The 17,807-nt window shown below is 41.8% G+C and overlaps 1 protein-coding gene across 1 annotated transcript in view; it reads left to right on the top strand.

Annotated features, from left to right (window-relative positions):
* GRID1 (glutamate receptor, ionotropic, delta 1) overlaps nt 1-17,807 on the top strand; it is a 786,384-nt gene that overhangs the window by 635,343 nt on the left and 133,234 nt on the right. The window contains exons 12-15 of the mRNA XM_011950437.1: nt 6,883-6,984; nt 8,433-8,630; nt 12,161-12,485; nt 13,691-13,829. Of these exons, the coding sequence (XP_011805827.1) occupies nt 6,883-6,984; nt 8,433-8,630; nt 12,161-12,485; nt 13,691-13,829 (764 nt within the window). The remainder of the gene's footprint in view (nt 1-6,882; nt 6,985-8,432; nt 8,631-12,160; nt 12,486-13,690; nt 13,830-17,807) is intronic.

Genomic DNA, 17,807 nt, shown 5'->3' on the forward strand with positions numbered 1-17,807 from the left:
TCTCTCCTTCCTTCCTTTCTCCCTCCTTCCTTCCCTCCCTCCCTCTCTCCTTCCTTCCTTCCTTCTCTTGTTCCCTCCCTCCTTTTCTCCCTCTCTCCCTTCTTTGCTCTCTCCCTCCTTCCCTCCCTCCTGCCTTCTGTCCTTCCTTCCTTCTCTTGCTTCCTCCCTTTCCCTCCTTCCCTCCCTCCATCCTTCTCTCCTTCCTTCCTTCCTTCCTTCCTTCCTTCCTTCCTTCCTTCCTTCCTTCCTTCCTTCCCTCCTTCTTTTCTTCCTTCCCTCGCTCCCTCCCTCCCTTTCTCCCTCTCTCTCTTCTTCACTCCCTCCCTTCTTCCCTCCCTCCTGCCTTGTCTCCTTCCTTCCTTCTCTTGCTTCCTCCCTTTCCTTCCTTTCCTCCTTCCTTCCTTCCTTCCTTCCTTCCTTCCTTCCTTCCTTCCCTCCCTCCTTCCCTCTTTCCTTCTTTCCTCCCTTCCTCTGTCCTTCCCTTCGCAGGAATATACAATGTTCTCTATATGAAATTGGTTATATTCTGTCCCTGGGCTGTAAAACAGTTAGATTGCACCTCTTTCTATCCTCCCTCCCTATGAAAAGAGAATGACACTTTAAGACACCTTTATAACTAGTCTACAGAACACGAAGCCCAATCTTCCAAAGGACACTTGTCCTATTTAGGGTTAATAGCCCTGCATTTATTAAGGACAGGGCCACAAAGTCCCAAATCCCCACATCTTACAACTCAGAAACACTAACTTGAAGAACAGCCCGGTTGACTTGGGAAATATATTTTCCTGAGACCAGTGATTTGTGAAATATATTCTCCAATTGGCTGATCTCTTGCACAGTTGTTTGTCATAATCAGATTTTGAGGCCATATATCTCCTTTCAAGTGATGATTGTGCTGTAACCTCTGGCTCCATCCACATTTCTGGTTTGGGTAGAGCAGATCTCAGCAATGAATGAAAACCGTAGCTGTCTTATCAAATAGCAGCAGTACTTGTTTTGTTTAACAGTGCTGGAAATTAGTTTTTCAGGCACTGATCTTGACAGGTCAGCTGTCAAAAGTGGGTGTCTGTGGCCATAAATTCATCAATCCTGTAAACAAAATTCTGTCTGCAAAATACAAGGGGAAGTCAGAGTAGACACACTTAGGTACAAATGAAATGGTCTGGAGCTGTATGACTAAGTGTCGGGACTTCTTTGGGTAAAAGGTTTTTCTGGCTTCCCATTTATCAAGTCCATTGGCTTCATTTGGCTTTTATTGACTGAAACATTTTCTTGAGCATTCGGAGTGGGGAGCACCAGACACCCTCAGGATGGAGGTGGGATGCAAGTCTCTTCTGATCTTGGTTGACTACAGGGCTGGTAATCCATTTAAAGCCTTCATTTACTTAAAAATATTCCACTGGATTATCTCATGTGAACCGTGCTTTTCTATGTTCTGGCCTTATATTTTGGATCACAGACGGATGGCCTTGCCCAGAAATGATGGAGGTTTACCACTGTTGTCTTAAGATTTGGGCAAGAGCACACGGTTTTGTGGAAATGAGGAGATTCACTCAGCTTGGAGCACTTGGCTTCTGTCTGATATGAGGGAATAAGAAACTTTGCTACTCAATATGAAGGATCCTGAATCCTGGAACATAGTTGTACTTTGATGTGTTTGAAAGGCAGAATTTTGATTTTTTGCTTTGACGTATTTTTTTTCTTGCTTTGCCAGGGTACAGGATGCCTAAAGGCTAGGGAGAAAGAGAAGTCTGTATTAAAGCAAAACAAAACAAAACAAAACAAAAATACTTTTTAAGTCTTAACCACTTTTAGATGAAGAGATAAGCATGATAATAGGCTTGGAAGAATTTTTTTTCCTTCATGAAATTCCATTTTAATTTACATGGCCTTCTCGTATTAAGATTGTCTGAATATTAACTAAAATGATTTGGAGCTGCTCCTCTTTCTCAGTGGAGAAAGATTACTTGGATTGCTTATCTTCATGGATCTGGGCCTCAGCTGTGGCCACTTCCTATCTCCCAACCCAACAGTTTACAGAGCTCCCACCATCTTGGAGAGATCCTAGAATATGAGAAGCTGTGCTGGTCAAACTAGCCATATGCCCCTTCATGATGAGGCACCCCTAGACCAAAATTCCTTAGAGCCAAAGCACTGATTTATTGGGTTCTGACTCTCAGATTGGCCTTGACATATTGACAGGTAATTTGTCTCCAGTTGCTCCCCCATCATGCAGTTTTCAGTCGTACAAGTGCATGTGATAGGATATTGCTCAATCATCTATGCTAGTTATTTTTATCAAAAGCTTATTTTACTTCCTATTAGTGAAAATCCTGTTAAAATCAGGAAGAGGGTAAAGAAGGTAGTAATGATTACTTGTAATTCCATCACCTATGTGTAACACACATATCCATGTATCACATTTTAATGTATCTTCTCCCATTTTTACCACTGCTTTAAAAAAAAACATAATTGAGATCATATTGTATGCAGTCTTATATCCTGGTTCTTTACTTTGTGATTTTTAATTAAGCTATTTTATAATAGACTATTTCAAAGTTATTTTCTTCTTTGAACAGCCCCTCAATTTGATAGGCAAGGAAGATTTTTATTTCCCATTTCATAGATAAGAAAATAGAATCGGCTGGGCACAGTGGCCCATGCCTGTAATCCCAACATTTTGGGAGGCTGAGGTCAGTGGATCTCTTGAGCCCAGAAGTTTGAGACCAGCCTGAGCAACATGGCACAACCTCATCTCTACAAAAAATACAGAAAAATTTGCAGGATGTAGTGGTGTACTCCTGTAGTCCTAGCTACTTGGAAGGCTGAGGTGGGAGGATCACTTGAGCCCAGGAGGCAGAGGATGCAGTGAGCCATGATCATACCACTGCATTCTATCCTGGACAACAGAGTGAGATCCTGTCTAAAAAAAAGAAAAGAAAAGAAAATGATGGAATCTCAGTAAAGTGTACTTTATTGAAAAAATATTTGTTGACTCTTTCTATGTTTCAAGCACTGTGCTGTCAAGTGCTGTCTGAGGTCACTCACATAAGTGGAGACAACAACTAGAGCATAGGTCTACTGACTCATGAACGTCTGCTAAGTTCACACCTCCAAGTTCCCGTCTTCTTCCTCAGTTACAGAAGTTAATGTTGGAGAGGAGAGCCTGGAATTCAAGGCAAGGTTGGAGACCCTGAGATGGGAATGAGAAAGGCCAGGTCCAGCTCAGGAGCCTGAGGCTCTAGACAGCTTATGAAGACAGGGTTTTGACTCCAGAGAACATGGCAAGAAACCCCAATGCCACAGCTGACTTACTGACTTAGGCCAACAGTAGAAGGAACTGGAGATCTTTCTATTTCATTTCTATTGCAGATTTGCATAAATCATGGATATTAGGCTGAACATTCATTAGTGGTGATAAATGTGTCATTCTAATGTTATATCTTAACAATGGGAAAAACTGGGTATCGATCTATTGACATTCTCTGCACAGCATCTACAACTTTTCTGTAAATCTAAAACTATTCTAAAGCGAAATCTCATTTCAACAAAGAAGTAAGAGTTTACCAGACCCAGAAGAAGAGAAAGGGCATTCCAGGCAGAAAGAAACCAGATACAAATATCAGGAGGGAATGTGGTGTGCCTGAGAAAGGAGGAGGAATTTTGGGGATTATAGTATACCGTAACTACATAAACTAAAGTGAGGTTGAGAGTCTGGATTGGCTCTGGATGAGGAAGGCTTTTCTTTTAGGCCAAGTTTAAAAGTCTTAGGATTTATTCTGTAGGAAAAAGGAATTCATTAGAATAGTTTAATTAATATAGTTCATATTTGAGTTTATTTGTTGTAAGGGTACCCACTTGCCTGTTGAAGGATGAGCTGTAAGAGAGAGAGGTTGAGAGTAATGAAACCAACAAGAAAGCTGTTGCAAAGGTCTAGGGGGACTGAGGTGGTGCCTCCTAGAGCCAAGCAGTGGGCCAGAAGTAGAGAATGATGTTCAGGGCTTCATCCCAACTGTTTCTTCCTGCCTCCATCCTCCATTCTAATTTCTGATTACAATCCCAGTAGAAAGATAGAGAAGTCCTTCTTGATCAAGATGCACAGAGCCCCATTCCAAACACTCACTCAAGCCAAGACAGTAGAGAATTAAGATGCCCCTTCACCGTGCCAGGAAGGTTTGGCAGCAGATGTTAGGCAAAAGGGTCCTGGTGCAAGATAGAGTATGGAGTGTCTGGAATGGTTGCATCATCATTAGGACAAGATGGCTTCTGTTATGACTCTATGAGCCATTGGGGTGGTCAAGAAGACCTCTACAACTCCACCCACACCCAGGAGAAGTAGCAGTTTACACATCAGGGCTAAGCAGCTCCAGCATCTGGGCTAAGCAGTTAAGGTAGTGCAGATGCAGGCACCCCAAATAAATATCCACTCCTGCCCCAGTGAGTCCATGGTAGAACATCCAAAGAATAGGGGCAATCAACCCCTTGGCCCCATTTGTCTGAATTTGTCCTCTTCCCGCTGACAAGCATTTTAATCCAGCTGTAGGAATCGATTCTGCATCTTCATGCAATTTCTTCCTTTCCTTTCCTTTCCTTTCCTCTCTCAATCTCCCCCCCCTTTCTTTCTGTATTTCTTTCCCTTCCTTCCTTCCTTCCTTCCTCCCTTCCTTCTTTGGCAGGATCTCACTCTATTGCCCAGGCTGGAATGCAGTGGCACAATTACGCCTCTCTGCAGTCTTGACCTCCTGGTCTCAATTGAACCTCCCACCTCAACCTCCCAAGTAGCTGGGACTACAGGTGTATGCCACCACACCTGGCTAATTTATTTTTATTTTTTATAGAGGCAGTATTTCACCATATTGCCCAGACTGATTTTGAATTCCTGGACTCAAGTGATCCACCCGCCTTGGCCTCCCAAAGTGCTGGGATTGCAGGCATAAGCCACAGCTCCTAGCCTATTTCTTAAGATCCAATGGAGAAATAGCCATGATTTTTGCTTTTTTTTTTTTAAACTGTATCATTACCCAAAGTGTGGTATATTGGTATCTTCAAGGTCTTTAAGCAGAATTTTGGGTAGATCTTCATTTGTTCTTTATCTCAATGCCCCCAAATTAATTAGTGGTGGTGGTGGTGGGTGGTTCTTCAGGGTACATGGCCATGTTTTTTACTAATTTATTTATTCATCACACCAAGGCATCCTATTATTTAGAATGGAGTGGGTCTTGTTGGGCATGATGTCCAAGGTGACAACAGGAAATTCCAGGTTTCTGTAAAACTGACTCTAGAACTCCATCTCTTATTCTGATGGTTTTACTTTATATCTCAGAGTTGTTGTCTCTTCCAGGAGGAATGGCCCCTCAGGTTCTATGGCCTTATAGTCAGGGCTCAGTATGCAGACGCTACTGCAGATGTCAGAACCATGGGAAATGCTGAGAGAGTAGAAGCATTCTTAAGTGGAACAGTTGGTGGTTCCTTCAGGGCTCCCAGTAGCACTTTTCCACTGGGGTTCTTCTTCTCTTCAGGTTAACTAGGGGATCTTATGGATTTTTCCCTGATAACAGTATATACTGCCTGTGGCAGTTTGACCCTTTAGCCCCCTGCTATTTAAATGGTGGTCCATGGATTAGCAGCAGCAGCAGCAGCAGCATCACCTGGGAGCTTGTTAGACATGAATAATCTCAGGTGCCAGAATCACAAAGTGCATAGAAAATCCCTGGGCCATTTGTGTGGATATCATAGTTTGAGCATCATGGCTTTAATCAACAACAGTGGTTCACAATTCTGGCTGTGCATTAGAATCACCTGGGAAGCTAAAATATTCATCTCTAGTACTCTACAGACCAATTACATAAGAGTCTCTGGGGGTAGGACCCAACTTTCAGTACATTTTATTATAAAGCCCCCCTGAAGAGATACTAATATGCAGCCAAGTTGGAGGGCCAGTGACCTAGAAGAGCAGGGGTTTTAAACCTTGGCTGCAGTATCAGGAGCACTCGGGAGGCATTAACTTCCTATGCTCAGGCCCTGAGATCCTGATTTAGTTGACTTGAGATGGGGCTGGGTATCTGCATTTTGTTATGTCTTCTCCATTAATAGTTGAGAATCATTTCCCAGACAAAAGTTTTGTCATTGTATAGACCCTGCAAGGATGCAGGGAGGGAAAGCAGTCTCATGAACAACTGTATCTCTTCACTGTTTCTGATCCAAGGTAGGTTCTCCGTGACCACCTTAGGATGACTGTCAGAGATGCATCTGGCTATTGGATACACTCTGCAGGCTTAGGAGAATGTAGCAGATTCAGAGCACATTTACCCTGCCATTAGCCTCTACCTGCCTATCAAGGAAAATGAAGCAGCTGACACCACAGTGAAAACAGGCAGGAAGCTCTTGACCCTGCTTGCCATAGGCACCGGGGTGCAAGGCAAGCTGTGCACTTGAGTGTTTGCTACTTGCTTTACTGCTGAGCCTCATCCTACCCATGGAGGGAGCAATGGCTGAACTCAAGGGCCTTGTGGCCTGGGCAAACCAAAGGAATAATTAAACAAAGAGGGTATTTTGCAGGCATCACAGTGACATGGCCTCTGTGGGTGAACAGAATAAAACTGGACATAAACATTTGTTTTAGAGACAAGTTCTCACCAGTTGGTTTCATTTTAGGGCTGTGCTGAGCTCTAGAGATCCAGGCAAGCTGAAGGAGGACATGTAACTCTGCTTACCATATGTCTATTCTCTTTAGGGTTTTAAAATGGCTCTGGGTCTCTGGGAACTCCGGGGGACTGCTGTTACCCTACCTGCCTAATTCAGGCTCCCAGTGTAGGAGCCGAGGTCCTAAGGTGTGCATAGGTGCCAGTTCCATCCCTCATAATCTTTATTTCTCCTTCACAGTTGGCAACGTGGGACTCAGAGAAGGGCTTGAATGGCAGCTTGCAAGAGAGGCCCATGGGCAGCCGCCTCCAAGGATTGACTCTCAAAGTGGTGACTGTCTTGGTAGGATCATGGGGACATTCTGGGAGCTACACCATCCAGGCTGTTGAATCAGAGGCTGCTTTCTGTTTAATGCTGGGTTTTGGGAGAAGAGAATCTTGAAGAGTGTTGTGAGCTTTCATAAGGCCTTTCATTTAACTAATTGTGTGAATAATGAAAGGAAGAGTGAGATTGATGTTTCTGCCCCAGGACCTCTGTGCTTTCCATAGGAAGTCCCTGAGCTGCTCTAGAAAAGGACTTCTCATCCATAGCCTCCTCTGAGGACCAGAGGGGGCCCAGCTGCTCCCCTTGTTCTTGGATGTAAACTGGATCTTGACCCACTACTGGTCCTTAGGAGAGCTGTTCTGGTAGCCAGAACCCCAAGATAGATGCTGGAGGAGGACATTTCCTAGCACCCAACACTACTGATGGGCTCATGTGACACAAGTTCAGAATGAGGACCATTTGGTAGTTGCAACTTTTCTGCATGGGTAGCCTGGAATCATAGACTTTTGCATTTGTGAGAGACCTTAAAAGCATCTTCCTTTCAATTGCTTTTTTCACATTTTTATAAAAACTGCAAGAGACGTTATAGATTTGCCTCTTATTGACTGGGTCACCCATGCCCAAATGTCCCTTCTGTCCCAGCAGACACTAGCATTCCCTTGGCTCAGAAATCTTTGGCAGCAATATTTGTGCATTCCCTGTTTGCACACCACAAACAAGCTTTACACCCTATTTCCCAACATAACTAAATTAATGAGCTATACTCCCTGGAACTGTTTGCCAAAGGCCCCTTGTTCAGTTTCACACAAGAAGGAAGGGGAATGGTGGTGAGCGCTGAGGCATTTTTCAGATGACCACCTCGCTCACATGTGGCATAGCACAACATGTGCAGGTGTGAGCATGGCATGGCTTTGAACTCGGAACTCTGGGTTTGAATTCTATCTTACCCTTTGACTTCTGGTCTGGCCTTGGCCAGTTAATCCATATCCACTTTCTAGTATTGCCAGTAGACATAATGCTTTTTCTCTCAACCTAATGTCACAGAACTTTATCCTCACTTATTATCCTGGATGAGAAGTTTCATGTTTCTTATGTGGGCCTCATATAATTTTGGCATATTCTAAGGACAGGGTCCTAACTCTGCATGGATGTTTCAAATGGAGGAAGGAAAACAAACCATATTATTCAGGGAAGTAGGGGTTGGAGCAGAGCCTGGGATAACATAACATAGGACAAATGAATCTCCACTCCTCTGTATGGACCTACTGATTGGAGTGATCATCCTGTGCACTGTTCCTTGAGTGTCCATACACGGCTTTTAGAAAAGGGCAGGTAAGTTGAGCCTCCAGTCCTAAATTGGGGAACTGCAAATGTTCTAATCACATCTTTCTCTCTAACAATACACTCGAGATATGTGTTAATGAACCTGTTATTTAATTGGAGAACCTTCATTCTGTTGTCCTCAGGAAGAGCCTTTCGTGATGGTGGCTGAGAACATCCTAGGACAGCCCAAGCGCTACAAAGGGTTCTCCATAGATGTCCTGGATGCACTGGCCAAGGCTCTGGGCTTCAAATATGAGATTTATCAAGCCCCTGATGGCAGGTATGGTCACCAGCTCCATAACACCTCCTGGAACGGGATGATCGGGGAGCTCATCAGCAAGGTAGGTCCCCACAGCAGATCCAGGGGCAGGGGCACCCTAGTCTTCCTCTGGGGTAATATCTAAACTTGATCAATTGCACCGTGGAAACCTTGGGACCAGCTAAACAGACCACAGTTACCATTCTCCACACACAAAGGCTCTTTTGTCTTCAAATCCCCTGCTACATCCATTTCTGCTCTTGTATCTCCTCATCCCTGACACTCTGTGTTACCTCCCTGCCCACTTATGTCATTCATTTGAAGTCTATCATCCACTGTGCCTACTCTGTAGCACACCTTTCAGGGAACCACCCCATATTTAGGGTGAAGCAGAAACCTAGTTCCCACCAGGGGTACTGGTGAGTGCTCATTCTCCTATCCCTCATAGACCACAGGTAGGATATGCATACACATGTGTGTGTCTACATTGCTATGTGTGGATGGTGTGGCATCCCACAGGTCCTCATACTCATTTAAATTGTACTCTTCTTCCCTCCCGTGGAAACTGCATCCTCATTGAAACTCATGGCATGAGGCCAACTTACCATGTCCCCCTTCTTGTCATCTCACGACCCTGGGTCGTTTCCCCATGATCATTTATCATGATGGCATCTGACTCAAGTCCTCCATCTCCATTATTCCTCCTACCACCATTCTGACAACTTCTGACATCCCTGTAGACAACTCTGGACTCCCAGTACTTTGACACCCTTGCCTCCAGGGAGCTTTGCTGTGCTGCACTCCATTGTTCACCCCCATGCATCTTGTTAGCATCTTACATGTCACCATCACTAGCCCACTGCATGACCACAACAAGTTGTCCTTCTGACTCTTTTGAACCTTTACTCTGACAGCAAAGGCCCTTTGCTTTTTAAATCGGTAAAGGCAGACACTAGGCTTGTCATTCCTCTGATTTCTATTAATCTTTTTAAGAAACAGCTTTACTGTGATAAATTCACATACTATAAAATTTACCCATTTTAGATATACAACTCAATGATTTTTAGTAAAGGTACTGGCTTGTGCAACCTTCATTATAATCTAGTTTTAGAATACTTCCGTCACCCCATTGAGATCTTCCATACCTACTTATAGTTAATGCTATTCCCACCCCCAGCCCTAGGCAACCATTAATCTACTTTGTATCTCATAGAGTTGCTTCAGTGAACATTTTGTATACAAGATGTGGTCTTTTGTGTCATACAAGATGTGGTCTTTTGAGTCATACAAGATGTGGTCTTTTGTGTCCGGTTCTTTCCACGTAGTGTGTGTATTTGAGGTGCATCTTTCTCTGCGGCTTCTGTGCCTTTCTGATACTGCATCCTCCATGGGTGGCCAGATAAATCCCTCCTCCCTTCATCCCTTGTGACTCCCACTGTTCTTGACTTTTTTCTTGCACCCTAAGCCTGAATGGATTCTATTATCTATCCTCTTCACTCTGAAATCCAGGTTGCTGCACTCAATTAGAGAAGGAAATTACGAATCTGTCCAGGTTGCTGTAGAAACCCTGTGTGGTCTCCAGAATCAGCTGGGCCTCCAGTACTTGCCAAAATCTTTTAACTTGTCCTCTGTTGGGCTCTTTGGCTATGTCTCTCAGAGACTGTTTAAAAAGTTTACCTTTCTTCTTGAGCTACCTAAGAATCTTCTATCCTTCCCAACTAAAAAAATAAATGAGGCCGGGCACGGTGGCTCAAGCCTGTAATCCCAGCACTTTGGGAGGCCGAGACGGGTGGATCACGAGGTCAGGAGATCGAGACCATCCTGGCTAACACCGTGAAACCCTGTCTCTACTAAAAAATACAAAAAAAAACTAGGCGGGCGAGGTGGCGGGCGCCTGTAGTCCCAGCTACTCGGGAGGCTGAGGCAGGAGAATGGCGTAAACCCGGGAGGCGGAGCTTGCAGTGAGCTGAGATCCGGCCACTGCACTCCAGCCTGGGCAATAGAGTGAGACTCTGTCTCAAAAAAATAAATAAATAAATAAATAAATAAATAAATAAATAATTGCACTTCTATATCGGGGAAATAAACTGAGACTTTGGGGCATAAAATTGTACTTCTAATGCCTATGAAACGTACATCTGCAGGCACCTGCCATCTCCCACAGAGGGGAGTGTCCCCTGTCCCCTGTCAGTCTCTCCCACTGTCACAGGACAACCCTCCACCTGTGTCATGAGTTGATTCCTTTGTGCCTCCTTCGAACCTTGCTCCATAAATTAGTTTACCTTCATTCTGTGTTATAAGCCTATCCTGCTCCACTACATTTCTTTTTAACCCCTTAAATATGCTCCAAACTTTCCTAATCCTAAAAATAGTCCCCGGATGTTGGGATATTTAGAAGAGAGGCAAGAACCAGAGATGCCAGTGTGACAAGTGTAAGAGGAGGGTGTTGATAGGGTCACCTCCATGTTTTGTCTTTACTCAAGGTATAGTATTAAATTTCAGTTTAGGACATGAGTATATCTGTCCCTAGCCCACATATTAAACCTTAAAAAAATCCTTCCACGTGTGTTTCCCCAGCTTGAGCATGGAGGTTGAATCAGTTGTCACTATTGGTCATTCTAAAAGAAACCGGTTCTGCTGATGCCTCCCACTTGGACGGCCAAGAGCCCAGATCATTATGATGTCTGCCTTTCAGTGTTCTTGTGACTAAAGGAGGACTCTAGGCCCCATTGTCACCTGGCATCTACCCATCCAGACATGAAGCTTGTGATCGCCCCAAACTTGGCAGCTTCATCCTCACAGTCTGGATCCATCTTAATGGCGTTTCTGTCTGTGTTTGAAATGGAAGCCTATTTTGGAAGGCAAACATCTTGGGAGATAATTTTGAGGTCACAGTAGGGAACATCCATAGAGATTCTTCACACCATGACTTTATCATGAAAGAATCAACCTGTGGGTCTGCAAACCATGAATTAAGGGTGGGGGAAGATAGAAGTAAGTAGATGACCCCTTTATTCTTTCAGTATTTTACTCTCTGGCATAAAGTCTACATATAAAACACTCAGTAGCTAATATGTTAATGAAGTCTAACATAGCTGTAGAACTCATCATATAACTTCCGAAGTGTTTTAGAAAAGAGAGAGATCAATGTGGGATAATAGAGTCTGAGGGGTGTGATGAAGAAATGGAGTGTGCCTCTGGTCTTAACATGTAGGGAGGATGCAGACAGGCTTAGAAGAAGATAGAAGGGCCTTCTTGGTGAAGGGTAGAGGGAAACACAGGGAAAATAAAAAGACGATAGCTAAAGTTTGGTAGGAAAACAACAAGAAAGTGAAGATAAACTATAATTCATAGAGAAATGAAGATGCTTTACTCGGCTCTTTTCTGTAGAAGTCGTTTCCTGAAGTTTTTAAAAGAGAGAAACTTGTAAGGTGAAGGAAATAGTAACAGAGAACTTAGTGTTGGATTTTCCTTACAATATTCAGACTCTCAGGGCGCCAGCTCTCAAATCCATTCCTCTGAACAGAGCAGTTCAAAGGTGGACCTTGAGCCAGGGCAGAGCCCAACAGTAAGCTGAGGACTGCCGTCTGATGAGATGGCTTTGCCTTTCAGAGAGCAGACTTGGCGATCTCTGCCATCACCATCACCCCAGAAAGGGAGAGCGTTGTGGACTTCAGCAAGCGGTACATGGACTATTCGGTGGGAATTCTAATCAAGAAACCTGAGGAGAAAATCAGCATCTTCTCCCTCTTTGCTCCATTCGATTTTGCTGTGTGGGCGTGCATTGCAGCAGCCATCCCCGTGGTTGGTGTGCTGATATTTGTGTTGAACAGGATACAGGCTGTGAGAGCTCAGAGTGCTGCCCAGCCCAGGCCATCAGCTTCTGCTACTCTTCACAGTGCCATCTGGATTGTCTATGGAGCGTTCGTACAGCAAGGTACCTTTCTGGTTCCCTGATCCTTGAATAGCTTTGGGGGCTTGGAAGAACTTATCCATTGGCAAAGTTCTCAGGTGCATTTTACCAAAGTCATTTCAAATGTAATTTTACTTAATCTCTAGGACAGTACAAATATCATGTTGCACCCAACTTCCCTGAATAATATCAGAGATAAATTAAATGAAACAACAATAAGGAACTCAACTTCAATTCCTGATTCTCCACTTTAGATAAAATTAACTTTGGAGTTCTGCTTTGCACTTTTCTCCCCTCCTACATTAAAGTGATTGCTATGCACATGAGGTTGTCAATGAAACTGTGAATCTTGCTTAAATTTGATGACTTAATGGGAAAAAAAATCCCAATTGTGTTGCAATCATATAAGCAGTACTCCAGCCATTCTTGAGGTACAAATTCTCCTACCTTTGAGGGGTCTGAATGGCACTTCTATCCAGTAGTGAGTTATAGGATTGTGCCATTGTGACTGGAGCAACAAATTGCAAAGTTTCTAATGTGAGTCTTGGTCCCGTTTGCACCATGGCAAATGCTTTGCGAGGTTATGTAAGGAGATAAGCAGTGAGAAGCTCTCTTCTCCTAACACTTTAGAGACCAAGGAGAAATAATTGGCCTCAAAGAGGCTAAACTTCTAACTAAAAGTCTCATGCCATGATTTCTGAAAATTCTGGGGGAAGAAAAGCCATCTAGAGAGGCCTGAATACTAATAAAAGTGATATGGGACATCCCATTTCTGAAGTTTAAAAGAAAGCCAGGGAGCCCTCCACGTAGGAGGTATTTCTATATTTACAGAATTCCCGAGTCTGCTATATATGAATTTGAAATTGGAAAGGGATCTTATGTAAGGCCGCAGCCCTAGAAGTTCTTACCACTGTGAGGTAGAATCTCCTAACTGAAAGATTTTGATATTCAGATCCCCACCCTTGGTGTTTTGATGAACTCCACACCACTAGAAGCCCAATCCTAACTTTTCCATATTTTGTGGTCCTCTGCCCCTGTCCAAGATCCATGGTTTTAGGATCCTATCCCAGAATTGGCCAGATGCCCAGAGCCAGCTGGCAGTCACCTCCCTGGTTCCCAGCCCATCACCAGTGATAGCCTGTGTGCCTGGCTGCAGGGCAGAGCACCTCCCTGGGGATGAGAGGGAGACCAGAAGCCACTGGCCAATCCACTTTGTCTGCCTCCCGCAGGTGGTGAATCTTCCGTTAACTCTGTGGCCATGCGCATCGTGATGGGCAGCTGGTGGCTCTTCACGCTCATCGTGTGCTCCTCTTACACAGCCAACCTTGCTGCCTTCCTCACAGTGTCCAGGATGGACAACCCCATAAGGTAAGCCTATTCTTCCTTGATCTGGAGCCAGCAGCTCAGAGAGGCTTTAAAGAGGGTGTAAACCTTTCCAGGGCAGTGTGGTATGATGGAGAGAGCCCTGATCTGCAATCTGATGGTCTCCTGGAATCTTTAGTGCGTGGAGAAGAGCTTCATTCCTGTTGTATTTTATCTCAGGCAAAATTACATAAATGTATAAATTCATTAAATAATATTTCCTGCAAATTTAATGCTGGCTACAAAGCTAAGAAATCAATTAACAAATTACATTTCCTCAGACATTTAAACATTGATTACAAAAGTATTTAATCAAAATTTTATAAATATTTAGTTAAAATTAATTTAAACCAGACGTCTAATATGTTTTTTTAATCTTCAAACACCTTAAAATGATTTTTTCAAAAATGCCAATTACCACAATAACTAGAAACCATATTTCACGCACATTTATATGATTATAAAATTATTGAAACCAAAGACTAAAAATATGTCTTCATTTTTACAAAATATTAAGATTATGGCATAAAAGAATGAGCTCAATATAGCAAAATAACTCCTGGAAGTGACTTTATTTTATGATCAGATTCCCAAATATAGTGCAAATTATAAAAAAAGAACATGGACAAAGTGCATTTGGTTTGGATGTGTGGTTGCTAAAGTGGCCATAAGGCATGGATCTGTTGTACACTTCATTGGGTACGATATTGGTTTCAATATTACCTCTAACTTGATGTCTGACTATGGTTTTTTGAGCCACTGCTTTTAGTAACATCTCCTTTAATTCATCACACTCATTGCCATCATATTGGTTCTTTTGATCCATAGCTCTTAATCAAGTCATTTATACTCAACCAGCCTCTATGGGTCTCAACTAGCTATTGAAAAGAGTTCAAACTCCTTGACTAGGATTCAAGATTCAGTATGATATTGTCTAATATCTTTATTAAATTGACATTTTTATTGAGATAATTATAGATTCACATGTAGTCGTAAGAAAAATTGCAGAGAGATTTCCTAGGATCCTTTACCCAGTTTTCTCAATGGTAACATTTTGCAAAAGTCTAATATTATATCAAAACCAGGGTACTGACATTGATGTGGTTGACTGATTTTATTCACATTTCCCCTCTTGTACTCATCTCTCTGTGTATCTGTGTATATGTATGTCTGCATTCAGATCTATACTATTTTATCACTTATAAACTTGTATATCTGCACCACATTAAAGATACTGAACAGATCTATCACCACAAAGATCCTTTATGTTGTTCTCTTATAACCACCCAACTTTTTTCACATTTCTTCCCCTGCCACTCTGTCCCCAACTCTGGCAACCATTAATTGTGCTCCATCTCTAAAATTTTGTCATTTCAGTTTGTGATATGAATGGAATAATGCCTTTTGGCTTTGGCTTTTTCACTCAACATAATTCCTTAGAGATTCATCCACGTTTTCGTGCATATTAGTAGTTCACTGCTTTGATTATATCACATATACCACATAAGAGTAATATCACATATACCACAGTTTGTCTAACCTTTCCCCCATTGGAGGACATCTGGGATGTTTCAAATTCTTGGCAATTATGAAAAAAGCTTCCACGAACATTTGCGTGCAGGTTTTTGCATGAACATGAGTTTTCATTTACATGTGATAAACACCCCAGAGTGCAATTGCTGGATCATATGGCAAGTTCATGTTGGGTATTGTAAGAAAGTATCAAATTGCTCTCCAGAGTGTCTGTACCATTTCATATTTCTGCCAGTGATGTCAGAATAATCCAGTTTCTCTGCATCTCTCCTGACATTTGGTATTGCCATTATTTTTCATTTTACCATTCTGATGGGTGTGGAGTCATACCTCATTGTGGTTTTATTTTGCACTTCTTTAATGACTAATGATGCTGCACACCTTTTTATGTGCTTATTTGCTATGTATATATCCCCTTCCATAAAATATTTTTAACTTTTCTAAATGGATTGCTTATTACTTTTGAGTTTTGAAAGTTCTTTATATATTTTAGATACTAGTTCTTTGTCAGATATGCGGTCAGCAAATATTTGCTGCCACTCTATAGCTTGTCTTTTCAAACTCTTGTCTTTTCACCATGAAAACGTTTTCATTTTGATGGGATTCAATTTAGAAAATTATTTGCTTCACGAATCATACTTTTGATGTCAAGTCTTTTCCTAGCCTGAGACCCTGAAGATTTTCTACTTTTATTTTTTACTGAAAATGTTTGTATTTTACAATTCAGTCCACAATCAATTTTGAGATAATTTTTATACAGTTTGAGGTTTAGGTTGAGAGCATTTTTTGTTTTGTTTTGTTTTGTCTGTCTGTTTTGGTCTATGGATGTCCAATAGCTTTAATACTATTTGTTGAAAAGGCTATCCTTCCTCCATGGAATTGCTTTTGTATTTTGTGAGAAAAGAGTTGGGCATATTTGTATGTTATCTAAATTGTCTATTCTGTTCCATTGTTATATATGGTTGTCCCTTTGCCAACACCATACTATTGTGATTACAGTAGCTATAGCATAAGCCTTATTATAGGGTAGAGTGATTCCTTCCATTTTAATCTTCTTTGTTAGGATTATTTTAGCCATTCTTGGACTTGCATCTATACATATAAATTTTTTCACATTTGTATTTTTTGTTATTTTCAAAATTATCAGCTAAAGGATTTCAGAATTGTATTCAGAGCAAATGGACTAATTGAAAAATTAACCATATAACACAATTAATTAAAATTTTCCTATTTAATAATTAATAAATAATAAAGTATCAGTGAATCTAATAGTGGATTGAGTTTGAACCCAGCTCAATAGTTAGTTGGCTAAATATTTTCCTCAAAAAATTGATAAAGCAATTAGCCATTTACTATTATGTTGATCTTTTGCTAAGTTTACTTATTTTTTCTTTATTGAGGTATTACTGACAAATAAAAATTTACAGCATACAACATGATGTTTTGACGTTAACAGGGTCTTTCACTGAGAAAAGGTTTTAATTTTGATGAGGTCAAATTTAGAAATTTATTCTTTCATGGATCATTCTTTTTGATGTTGTCTTTGTCTATCCAGAGAGCCTTAGGATTTTCTCTTGTTTTAAAATTCCTAACATTTTTATATTTTTACATTTTACATTTCATTCTACAATCAATTTTGAGTGAATTTCTGTATGAAATTTGAGGTACAGGCTGAGGTCTTTTTTTCCAGTCTATGGATACTGATATGATTTGGCTGTGCCCCCACCCAAATCTCAACCTGAATTGTATTTCCCAGAATTCCCACATGTTGTGGGAGGGACGCAGGGAGAGGTAATTGAATCATAGGGGCCGGTCTTTCCCGTGCTATTCTCATGACAATGAATAAGTCTCACAGGATCTAATGTGGGTTTATCAGGGGTTTCTGCTTTTGCTTCTTCCTCATTTTCTCTTGCCACCACCATGTAAGAAGAGCCTTTCACCTCCCACCATGATTCTGAGGCTTCCCTATCCATGTGAAACTGTAAGTCCAATTAAATTTTTTTTTGTTTGTTCCAGTTTTGGGTATGTCTTTATCAGCAGTGTGAAAACAAACTAATACAGTAAATTGGTACTGGAAGTGGGGCATTGCTGAAAAGGTACCCACAAATGTAGAAGTGACTTTGGAATTGGGTAACAGGCAGAGGTTGGAACAATTTGGAGGGCTCAAAAGAAGACAGGAAAATGTGGGAAAGTTTGGAACCTCCTAGAGACTTGTTGAATGGCTTTGACAAAAATGCTGATAGTGATATGAACAATAAGGTCCAGGCTGAGGTGGTCTCAGATGGAGATGAGGAACTTATTGAGAACTGGAGCAAAGGTGACTCTTGTTATGTTTTAGCAAAGAGAGTAGTGGCATTTCTCCCCTGCCCTAGAGATTTGTGAAACTTTGAACTTGAGAGAGATGATTTAGGGTATCTGGTGGAAGAAATTTCTTTTTTTTTTTTTTTTTTT

Source organism: Colobus angolensis, unplaced genomic scaffold, assembly GCF_000951035.1.
Source record: "Colobus angolensis palliatus isolate OR3802 unplaced genomic scaffold, Cang.pa_1.0 Scaffold307, whole genome shotgun sequence".
Classification (NCBI taxonomy): domain Eukaryota; kingdom Metazoa; phylum Chordata; class Mammalia; order Primates; family Cercopithecidae; genus Colobus; species Colobus angolensis.